This window comes from Coregonus clupeaformis, chromosome 27, assembly GCF_020615455.1.
Source record: "Coregonus clupeaformis isolate EN_2021a chromosome 27, ASM2061545v1, whole genome shotgun sequence".
Classification (NCBI taxonomy): Eukaryota; Metazoa; Chordata; class Actinopteri; order Salmoniformes; family Salmonidae; genus Coregonus; species Coregonus clupeaformis.
This window is the reverse complement of record NC_059218.1, coordinates 12289333-12301741: the sequence shown is the minus strand read 5'-3', so window position 1 is coordinate 12301741 and position 12409 is coordinate 12289333. Positions and strand designations below refer to the sequence as shown.

The following is a 12409-nucleotide window of genomic DNA, read 5'->3' as shown; positions in this document are numbered from 1 at the left end:
TCTTCTCTGCAGAACCTCTCAAGCTCTGTCAGGTTGGATGGGGATTCGTCGCTGCACAGCTATTTTCAGGTCTCTCCAGAGAGGTTTGATCAGGTTCAAGTCCGGGCTCTGGCTGGGCCACTCAAGGACATTCAGAGAATTGTCCCGAAGCCACTCCTGCGTTGTCTTGGCTGTGTGCTTAAGGTCGTTGTCCTGTTGGAGCAGGTATTCATCAAGGATTTCTCTGTACTTTGCTCCGTTCATCTTTCCTTCGATCCTGACTAGTTTCCCAGTCCCTGCCGCTGAAAAACATCCCCACAGCATGATACTGCCACCACCATACTTCACCGTAGGGAGGGTGCCAGGTTTCCTCCAGACGTGACGCTTGGCATTCAGGCCAAAGAGTTCAATCTTGGTTTAATCAGACCAGATAATCTTTTTTCTCATGGTCTGAGAGTCATTTAGGTGCCTTTTGGCAAACTCCAAGCGGGCTGTCACGTGCCTTTTACTGAGGAGTGGCTTCCGTCTGGCCACTCTACCATAAAGGCTTGATTGGTGGAGTGCTGCAGAGATGGTTGTCCTTCCTGTAGGTTCTCCCATCTCCACAGCTGAAGTCTGGAGCTCTGTCAGAGTGACCATCGGGTTCTTGGTCAAGTCCCTGACTAAGGCTCTTCTCCCCCGATTGCTCAGTTTGGCAGAGCGGCCAGCTCTAGGAAGAGTCTTGGTGGTTCCAAACTTCTTCCATTTAAGAATGATGGAGGCCACTGTGTTCTTGAGGACCTTCAATGCTGCAGAAATGTTTTGGTACCCTTTTCCCCAGATCTGAGCCTCGACACAATCCTGTCTCTGAGCTCTACGGACAATTAACAACCTTATATAGACAGTTGTGTGCCTTTCCAAATCATGTCCAATCAATTTAATTTACCACAGGTGGACTCCAATCAAGTTGTAGAAACATCTCAAGGCTGATCAATGGAGACAGGATGCACCTGAGCTCAATTTCGAGTCTCATAGCAAAGGGTCTGATTACTTATGTAAAAAAGGTATGTTTTAGTTTTAATGCATTTGGAAAGATTTCTAAAAACCCTGTTTTCGCTATGTTATTATGGAGTATTGTGTGTAAGGCTGTAACATAACAAAATGTGGAAAAAGTTAAGGGGTCTGAATAGTTTCCAAATGCACTGTATATTGCATTTTGGCTGGGCCAGCCTTGCTCTTGGGTGCTTTTTCAAAAGCCTATGTCAGATACTCCATTTAGTGTAATTAGCTCCAATTAGTGTAATTTGCATTAGGAGATAAGAAATAAAGTTGGCATCATAAGAAAGATATTCTCCTCTTTTCTACTGTAGGTATGTATTTCAAAATTAGTTTGTTACTAGCAACTTTTATAAAAAATATTTGTATGTTTATTTTCGCGGACCCCTTGCAGTACCTCAGCGATCCCCAGTTTGAATATCCATGCACTAATGTCTAACCACTGTGGGAGTTTGATTGAAGACCACTCTTGGAGAAGACGCTTAAGAGGAGAAGTCGCTCCACCTCTAAACCCATCCCAGTTTAATCTCTGTCCTCACAGCATGATTACAGGGCCCCAGGAGTGGAGAACTCCAGATCGAACAAATGGCATACACAGCAGGGGCAGGCCTTTAGGTAATGGACAGTTTGAGCACAGAACCTGAGAGAGACCAGAGAGACCAAAGAGCATCCTCGTTAAGGTTTGGTGGGGTTGTTTTCTACGGACCCAATTCAGATGTATGCTTTTCCTACGGATTTAAATTTTTTAGGAGTAGGGACGCATTTATGTAAGGGTTGGTGTGAGACACCTAGTGGGTCACTGCGTAACTGCGACCCACCTCCTGTAGCAGTGCCCCCCCAACGAATGGCCCCAGCCGTTCACCTCGGCGCCTCCGAGTGGAGGCAACAGAATGTTGTTATCTGCCCTGGGTCCAGAATGTCCCTCCTGGGCACCCAGGACCTCTCCTCCGGCCCATAACCCTCCCAGTCCACCAGAAATTGGAGACCCCTCCCCACCCGCCGGCAGTCCAGGATCCGGTCCACAGTAAAAGCCAGCTGCCCTCCGACGAGGCGCAGCGGGGGAACAGGACGAGGAGGGGGAGCCAGGGGACAGGTGGCGACAGGCTTAAGGAGGGACACATGGAACGTGGGATGCACCCGCATGGTGAGGGGAAGTTGAAGGCGGTAGGCCACTGGGTTGACTTGCCGGACCACTCTAAAAGGCTCAACGAACCGGGGGGACAGCTTCCTGGACTCCACGCGGAGGGGAAGATCCCACGTGTAGAGCCACACCCTCTGTCCCGGGCAAACGCCTGCGGTTGGCCTGATGTTGAGACGTGATCAAGGCTCGCTTAAGCGCCGCCCGTACCTGCCTCCAGGTGCGGCGACAGCGACAGATTGACGCGTTCCGTCTTCCCGTTCGACTGGGGATGGAAGCCGGAAGACAAGCTGACGGAGGTGAACGCCTTCCAGAACCTGGAGCCCACAATGAAAAACAGGATATCCTCCCATAGCCCCACTGCCACCTGGACATGCACAGGGACAGTGCGCCGGGTGATGAAGCCCGACCCCAACGGCCGGCCGTCCAGGCCCATGACCGGAACCGGCTCAGAGAGGGAGGGTAACGGAATGCTCCACCCTTGGGCCAGCCCTGCATCCATCAGGTTTCCCGTAGCCCCCGAATCCACCAGTGCATGCGCCCGACACGCAGCGCGGGCCCACTGAACCCTGACGGGGAGAAAAGTCTGGGAGTCTCTGGGGTTGGGGTTTCGGTTCCGGCTCGCTAGCACCCCTCCCGATATTAGCGAGCCCTGCCGTTTCCCGGCTTCTCCGGGCATGAGTTGCAGTGGTAACCTGCCTGGCCGCAGTACAGGCAACGTCCCTGGCACAGACATCTCTGGTTACCCATCCTGGACAAGCGCGCCTTGCGTCATCCCTCTCTCGTGCACCCTCTCACAACGCCGATTGTCTACCCGCACCGAGAGGGCAATGAGGCCATCCAGTCGCTCAGGCAGCTCCCTGAAGGAGAGTTCGTCCTTCATCCCCTCCGATAGCCCCTGCGCGTAAAGGACAACAAGGGCGGCCTCCTCCCATCCTGCCTCTCGAGCCTGGGTTTGGAACTCCACGGAGTAGTCCGCCCCCGAACGGTCATCCTGCTGACAGGCCATGAGCCGCCTTGCGTAGCTCCCGGGTGAATTGGTAGGAGCCGGAGCACGCCGGAATTTGGCTCTCCCACTCCGTGGTAGCCCAGGAAAGGGCCCAACCTATCAACAGAGTGATAATGTAGGCCACCCTGCCCTGCTCCGTCGGGAAGGAGGAGGGTTGAATACCAGGGAACACTGGGTGAGGAATTACCTGCAGCCCTCTGGATGTCCGTCGTACCTCTCCGGAGGTAGTAGGCGGGGTTCCTGCAATGTCGCAGGCGAGACTGGAGACGCCGCTACCGTGGCTTCCGCTCCGCCGGCTACCGGGGCTGGTCGGGTGTCCACCCGGCTTTGCACGGCAATCATCAGCTGGCGGAGATTCTCTGTGATCTGCTGCAGGCTGCGGTCGTGCTGGGTCAGCATAGCTCCCTGCGTTGCCAATGCACTGCAATACTGTGCTGCCTCCGCTGGGTCCATATTGGCTCTGTTTTCTGTAAGGGTTGGTGTGAGGTGTGACCCAGGTGCGGTGCAGGATAGACAGTAGGCAGTAGGCAGAGATGGTGAAACAAGGATCTTTACTGGTGGTCCCAAAACCAGGATACATAACGGACGAAAAAATAGAGGAGCAAATTGTTCTCCAAAAACAGGCTGACAGCAAACATACGAAATACTAACTATGACTGAAAACAACAATGAAACAGGGAGAACACTTCTTAAGTACCTGTACATACGTCTCGCGATCAGACACTGATTAGTACTGTTTGGCATCAAGAACTAGCAGAGAAAACAGAACAAGGGAACACAGGGAAGTGAGGGCATAAATACACAGGTGAGCAGGTAGACACAGGTGACACCAATAGGATAATGATTAGTCCAGACTGTGAGTGAGGAGGTGCCTAAGGTTGTCGGAGGATGACACCTAGTGGGTCGCTCCGGAACTGCAACCCCCTCCTGTAACACATTTAGTAATCTACCTACATAAAACAACAGGTTTGGAAAGCCTTTACGCACTAAATATATTGGTGAAACAAAAATACAGTGGTTTGATTAATCCTGAAAGTTGCCATTCAGTAGTTCAATCCATTAAATATTGGAAGGAGAGAAAACTGTAACAATAAGGGTTGACCAATAGTTTATGAATCCTCACTGATCATGGAACTGATATGACAACGGTCCAGTTGTCATAAACCATGTGCCAGGCTCCAGGTTTAAACTACCAGGCTTGGTCTGCGTTCCATGATGATTCCATAAAGTGGACTACATGTCCCAAGGTATTGAACAACTTGTAATAGGTTAAATATAATCCACTATTGCTAGCGACCCTTTTAGATCAACCACACGGACGTGACAGAGGAAAGAAAGGGAATGATGCCAAATGTAGGCTACAAATTCAAAAAATTAACACTAAAGTGACAGTTAATAATGTTTGTGGGTATTACTGACGGTGGCTATCGATAGTGGCTAACATGATACAAATTGTAAAAATACGTAGAAATGTCTGGGCTGAAATTAAACATTCTAGAGCACACAAAGGTTACATTTGGCAAGACTGTCACTCTGCACGGATTTGGCTTGTCATCTCATTTGGCTTGCGTCTCCAAGATTCATCCCTGCAAGTTATATGCCATACAATTTCAATTCTGCATAACGACACAGCCTTTCACATACTTCACTGTGGGAAAAGGGCACACATACTGTACCTGTCAAGTTGATATACTTCAGTTTGTTGCCATATGACTGGTTTCACATTTGTCTCCAGGGATCATAAGGTAAAATAAATGTAATTTATATTTATAATTGTCATTTATATTTAAAATCCCCTTTTCCAAAAGGATTACTCATTTACCTAGCTCTTATCAATAGCTCTTCTCAATTTGTAAATTACAGTGCATGGAGAATGGTGTTATTTCTATTGGGAAAAAATGTATTAGATGTTTTTCCACTTGGAACCGATAGGTTGCTCGACCTTATTCATTGTGTCCTCACGCGTAAAGGTGGTGGAATTGTTTCTGCATTCATAACCAAGTGGGAAGGTGGTAATTAACAGATGTGAAGTCATAAATACCAGTTGGATGCATTCACATGCTTTGAACTCGTTGAGAAACGCCCATTGGCTAATAGCCAACAAACTGTGTCAACCATAAACTAAAAGTACAGCCATCATGCTTGTCAACAAATTATAGTGTTCAAAAACCATATTAATAGACTGATTTTTATAAATAATGTTTTGTTGTTGCATTTAACTGCCGAAAATGCTGTTATCGAGGTAATTTCCTTAGTACAGTAGGTGACATCAGGTCAGCATATGGCAGAAGTCAGAGTACAGGGATGATAAATGAGTTTCCCTCTAGTAATTACCAGTTGGAGGGGTGTTGAAGTGAACTTTTCCAAGTCGTATGTGGTAAATACCACCTTCCCACTTGGTTATGAACACAGCATTAGTCAAGGTCAGAATACAGTGAATACCTCCATTTCTTTGACCGCCACACCTCCATTTTTTGACCGCCACCCCATAAGCGTACCTTGCTGGGACTGGCTTTTCCGCATGCGTAAGTTCAAGGACAGAATAGCCATAGAGAGACATTTGCATAAAAAGGGAATTAAGTTACATTTACACGTACATAACTCGGGTCTGAATTCCCCCCTACACGAATTCAAAAGATCATTGTTTAATTCAATGAATTAAGACATTGTTTTCTCTCCAAGAGTGCAAGAGATCTATGATATGCTGGACAAACAGAATACTTGTATTAGTAGAAGTTAGAACACCCACTGCTCTCTTTGGTCAATAAAACATGAGCTTAGCCTAGTGACCATCCTTGTCTATACTGCCACTCAGTGGTCATGCCAGGGACTGGAGGCTCCAAGCCCTCCAGGTGTGTTTACACAGGCAGCCCAATTCTGATCGCATTTACACTAATTGGTCTTTTGACCAATTACATCAGATCTTTTCAAATCAGATATTTTTTTGAGCTGATCTGATTGGTCAAAAAAGATCAAAATTGGGCTGCCTGTGTAAACGCAGCCTAGGTGGCTCTCACAGGCCAGAATCCACTTTCCACTTCTCCTCTTATCATATCTGATCCACCTTTGATGTTTTCAGCCAATATGAAATGTTGAAACAAGTCTTTAGGGTGCAGATTAACTCTAGCCTACCTCTGGTCCTGGCCACTATTGATGTCTCTTTATCTCAGCTTTTTCAAGGCAATGAGGCAATCCATAATGGATCTGACATGTCAAAATGTTCTTTGTGCTCATGTCAATAATGAATTCAGAAAGAAAATCTATTATCAAAACATAGTATTGTCTCTATCAATTAAAACCAACATTCAGGTAGACCTATATATCACACCCAATGGGAAAGCGTATGGACGACATAAGTAGTAACCTAGGGAGTAACATGTTTTTTCATCCTACCCATGTTTTGTCATTGCATCTCGTAGCGTGCTATTGGCCCTATCACTTTCAGAACATCATCCTTCACCCTCCGCAAAAGAGACACCTGTAATCTCAAATCAGGCTTGCGGATGCCTGAAATCCGTGGGAACACGCTATGGAATCTGCAACGGGAACCACCATGCTTTGGGCGGCAGGTACAGTGTTGGGCCAGTAACTGAAAGGTTGCTGGTTTGAATACCTGAGCCGACAAGCTGAAAAATCTGTTGATGTGCTCTTGAGCAAGGCGCTTAATCCTATTTTTCTCCAGGGGCACCGTACTACTATGGCTGACCCTGTAAAACAACACTTTTAACTGCACCTGTATGTGACAATAAAACATATCCCTGTAGCTCAGTTGGTAGAGCATGGCGCTTGCAACGCCAGTGTTGTGGGTTCGTTTCCCACGGGCGGCCAGTATGAAAATGTATGCACTCACTAACTGTAAGTCGCTCTGGATAAGAGTGTCTGCTAAATGACTAAAATGTAATGTTATGTGGCTCTCAAGATCAAAGTAACGGGTAACCTCAAGCGATCGTCTTTTCCCCTGGAAACCATGACAGTGTCCGGTACACCATACAAGATAGTTACAGATTTGAGCTCATTAGGCTTTCATTCCGTTCCCGTGATTCTGTTCGCTACGGCAATGGAAACTATGCAGCAGCCATCACTAGTGGTTATCTTTGCTGTTAGACTCGATGCTGTGACCAGAGGTCATTTTGATAATTCTTGAGCGAAAGTCTTTGTGTTGGCCTATTAGGTGAACACAAAACACAGCTTATCCACCTACAACATGTGTGGACAGAGACCTTGTGTGCGTTGCTCTAGGCCTTTCTATCGGACAGGAGATTGAGCTAGTCCTAATGGTCTTTAAGTAGCCCACTTTGATCTCATCAGCTCAATTTTCTGCAGGGTTATGTTTTTCATCCCAGTTAAATTGTTGACCCCTATAGAGTGCTCTGGCTCATTCAACTACAACATATTATGACGTCTATGGTAGCGGAGTATATCAACCAATTACAGCGTCTGCCGGCAGTCTTTATCTGATAAGGTGGTCAATCTAACATCAGTTATTTTGCAAAGAGACCAGGAAAATGGCAGTTCCGAAGACATTTCTTAAGAAGGTTTTGTAAATCCGGGCCCTGAAAGTTTGGCAAGGTTATATTAGATCAAATATATATTTTTTACATGGACAGACTAACAAAGAATCATTTTCAAAGTGAATTTATTGCTTTCAATAAGTATTCAATAAGTGCCTTCGGAAAGTATTCAGACCCATTGACTTTTTCCAAATTTTGTTACATTACAGCCTTATTCTAAAATGGATTAAATAAATAAAAATCTTCAGCAATCTACACACATTACCACATAATGACAAAGCGAAAATAGTTTTTTTGAAATGTTAGCATATTTATCAAAAAAAATAAAAAAATTAAAAAATCTTCCTTACATAAGTATTCAGACCCTTTGCTATGAGACTCAACATTTAGCTCAGGTGCATCCTGTTTCCATTGATCATCCTTGAGATGTTTCTACAACTTGATTGGAGTCCTCCTGTGGTAAATTAAATTGATTGGACATGATTTGGAAAGGCACACACCTGTCTATATAAGGTCCCACAGTTGACAGTGCATGTCAGAGCAAAAACCAAGCCATTAGGTCAAAGGAATTGTACGTAGAGCTCCGAGACAGGATTGTATCGAGGCACAGATCTGGGGAAGCGTACCAAAACATTTCTGCAGCTTTGAAGGTCCCCAAGAACACAGTGTATCAACTTGACAGGTACAGTATGTGTGCCCTTTTCCCACAGTGAAGTATGTGAAAGGCTGTGTCGTTATGCAGAATTGAAATTGTATGGCATATAACTTGTAGGGATGAATCTTGGAGACGCAAGCCAAATGAGATGACAAGCCAAATCCGTGCAGAGCTTTGAAGGTCTTCCATTCTTAAATGGAAGAAGTTTGGAACCACCAAGACTCTTCCTAGAGCTGGCCGCCCGGCCAAACTGAGCAATCAGGGGAAAAGGGCCTTGGTCAGGGAGGTGACCAAGAACCCAATGGTCACTCTGACAGAGCTCTAGAGTTCCTCTGTGGAGATGGGATAACCTTCCAGAAGGACAACCATCTCTGCAGCACTCCACCAATCAAGCCTTTATGGAAGAGTGGCCAGATGGAAGCCACTCCTCAGTAAAAGGCACATGACAGCTCGCTTGGAGTTTGCCAAAAGGCACCTAAAAACTCTCATGAGAAACAAGATTCTCTGGTCTGATGAAACCAAGATTGAACTATTTGGCCTGAATGCCAAGCATCATGTCTGGAGGAAACCTGGTACAATCCCTACAGTGAAGCATGGTGGTGGCAGCATCAGACTGTGGGGATTTCTTTTCAGTGGCAGGGACTGGGAGACTAGTCAGGATCGAGGCAAAGATGAACGGAGCAAAGTACAGAGCAATCCTTGATGAATACCTGCTCCAGAGCGCTAAGGACCTCAGACTGGGGGCGAAGGTTCACCTACCAACAGGACAATAACCCTAAGCACACAGTCAAGACAATGCAGGAGTGGCTTCGGGACAAGTCTCTGAATGTCCTTGAGTGACCTAGCCAGAGCCCGGACTTCAACCCGATCGAACATCTCTGGAGAGACCAGTTGTGCAGTAACGCTCCCCATCCAACCTGACAGAGCTTGAGAGGATCTTCAGAGAAGAATGGGAGAAACTCCCCAAATACAGGTGTGCCAAGCTTGTAGCGTCATACACAAGAAGACTCGAGGCCGTAGTCGCTGCCAAAGGTGCTTCAACAAAGTACTGAGTAAAGGGTCTGAATACTTATGTAAATGTGGTATTTTAGTTTTTGCTTTGTCATTATGGGGTATTGTGTGTAGATTGATAAGGGGGGGGGGGGGGAATTTAATCAAAATGTGGAAAAAGTCAAGGGGTCTGAATACTTTCCGAAGGCACTGAACGTCATTTGAAAAATGTATATGCCAAATCCATCATTTTATAAGTAACATACTCATTCATGTTAGTCTATACAGATGAAGGAAATACCGTAAGTCTTACAAGTAGGTTTAATTGATCATAATTATAGTTTTATTGCTTGAATCATTTGTTCTTCCACGTTTTACATTAAACTGTTTGACACCTGTATCTAAGTGCTTATTGAATATGAACCATGTTTGTCGCTTGAAATATTGAATCAAATGTGCCAACAATATTAAAAACATATGTTTTTAATTAAATTAGCCCACTGAATCAACACATTTTACAGTAAAACATGGACTAATCCTAAAATTAGAAACCCAGAAAATGAATATACAGACGATTAACATTTTTCCCAAGACTGATCAAGATGGATGCTGGCATATTTGGGATAGAAAACATGACATCAATAGTGACCCTGATTAAGAGTGTACCATCATTCCGACATCCACTACAGTCCTCTCATACTTCAGATACACCTACAATACAATCTTGTTTGATTATACCACTCAAGATTACAACAAATATAATCTGGGTATTTTATCACTGCAGTATCTTTTAACATTTATGAACCCAGTAATCACTAAGACCACAAAATCAAGTCCAGTAAATTTTGCCCAAGTTAATAATTTAAGCTTCAATTTGTACACTGTATCTATCAAGAATACATTCTATAAAGGGCTGCAATGTATCCATTTATCAGTAAAATGGCAGCTCTGAAATTTTGAATAATCTCATCCCCAGGCTCAATTGCTACTGAGCGAGTCGCCTGGTGGATGATACTTTGTGAAAAGCTGCAAACTAAACGCAGCATTAGTTTTTGCAGAAATGCAACTGCAAGACACAAGTAACTTCAACATTGCATTCTCTCACAGTGATTATTCAATGATTGATAAGTTCATAATCAGTTTAAAATCATTAAATATCATAAAAAAACAACACTAAATCATCACTTCGTTAAAAAAAGGTCATAATAAAAATGTCACTCCACAGACAACTGTAAAAACGCTGTCATCTCATTAACAGCTTAATAGTAAATACACTTCATTATTATTTGACTTATTCTCTCAGCGATATAATATACGTCACTGTTATTGCATTTTCATTTCAATATGATACAAATAAAAATCTCTTTAATGAATTAGTTACAGAGCAAAAGGAACTCGGAAAGTGATCAGATAGAGAGATCCTATGCTGTGCCCTTTCATAAAAATCATTCAGTATGATGACAGATCATTACATAATACTAATGCGTTCATCATACTTTACTTATAATACCTGGCACCTACATTAATTAAGTCAAAGAGGTAGAGCTACAAATACAAGTATATACATGTATTTCAATCCCTACTACAGATAATCGTAGTTGGAGTCCTGTCTCTTTATAAAGCTGATAGAAACAACAGATATTATTAGGAAAACAGTTCAAATCAGAAAAGTTGGTCAGTTTCACACAATGGGAAGGAAAATAGCCAAACCAACATTTTGAATCAAGAGCAAAATGTTTTTTTTTTGTTGCATAGATAGAGATGAAATAAATATGATAAAGCAGGTGTGAAGGGGTAAGAGAAAAGACAGAAAAATATTAATATACATGAACAAGAACAAGAACACTATAATAGGCCTATGCTGGAGAGTAGAACATGAACAAATAATGGGATTTTAAAGTTTGATCTGTTCTGGCTGGCATAAAATAGTACAGTCCAGTTTAACATCACAGCTCCATAAGATTTATATAAGAAAGTATGTTGTACTTAATGAGCTAACAGGCATGTATTATGAATACATAAAGCATTGTATTAGTTTGTGAATGCTTTATAAATCATGAATACCTTTCTCATGAATTAGCCATAAATGGCTAACAAAGAACTTCACAAAGTTTTCCTTGGTACAGAGCATTAGGGCAATTCCATGCCAGAGTAGGCAAAAATATTTTCAGGCTACGTTGCCGTGGAATCTGCCTTTTTTAACCTTTTTTTATACAGCAAATTAAGAATTGTCAAATGCAACCCCTCCCCGTCTCACAAACATTCACATCTCCCGTTTCACAAGGGTCCCTCCTATACTTCTCACTCTCAAAACAAAGAATTCTGTCAGTTTTCTTCAATTAAAAATATGTACTTCAGCAGGACATTAAAATGAGTACTATAAAACAGTGCTACAGTATAAAATAGGCTGCTGTAGGAGTCTGTGGTTACATCCACAATGGCATCCTATCCCTTACCAGACCTGGGTTCAAATACACAGCCCCAAACAAGTATTTCATTTCATTTACATTTCAGTCATTTAGCAAACGCTCTTAAGTACTTTTACTTGAGTATTCAAATGGTTATTTGCAAAAAACGAATAGTTGACCAAATTGTATTTGAAAGTATTTTCAAATACTTATTTCAAATAATATTTTCATATTGTTGGGTTAAATACATGGGAGTGTATTTATTTAAGTCTGTGTATTTTAGTATTTTCAAATATTTACCAAGTGTATTTCCAAATACATTCCAATATTCAACTGCTTGTTTTTTCAAATAAAGGTTATCTGAATACATGTTTTGAAATGTATTGAAAAGTAATTTAAATACCTGAAATAGTATTTGTACCCAGGTCTGTTCCCTATATAGTGCACTGCTTTTTGACCAGGGCCCTATGGGATTTCAGACGCACCCCGTGTTGTATTGAGTAGTGGTGTGCAGGTAATGCTGCTGGTTCTGCTGTGTTGTTTGAACAGTAGGACGGGTTGGGGTTAGACTAGAGGGACGTTTCAGAACCCGGAGCCTGTTTTTTCCAGAAGAAGCTTTTGTCCTCTTGCTCCAGGTCTATCCTAATCTGAGGCACTGCTTTTCTTAACGGATTCAGACTGAAA

At 43.5% G+C, this 12409-nt stretch overlaps 1 protein-coding gene across 2 annotated transcripts in view; it reads right to left on the bottom strand.

Annotated features, from left to right (window-relative positions):
* Positions 1–9637: 9637 nt before the first annotated feature.
* The window catches only part of LOC121541461 (electrogenic sodium bicarbonate cotransporter 1-like), an 87536-nt gene continuing 84764 nt past the window's right edge, over positions 9638–12409 (bottom strand). The window contains exon 26 of one of the 2 annotated variants that reach the window (XM_041850491.2): positions 9638–12403. In XM_041850491.2, the coding sequence (XP_041706425.1) occupies positions 12295–12403 (109 nt within the window). In that variant the 3' untranslated portion in view covers positions 9638–12294. The remainder of the gene's footprint in view (positions 12404–12409) is intronic. The other variant, XM_041850492.2, reaches the window with a different exon arrangement.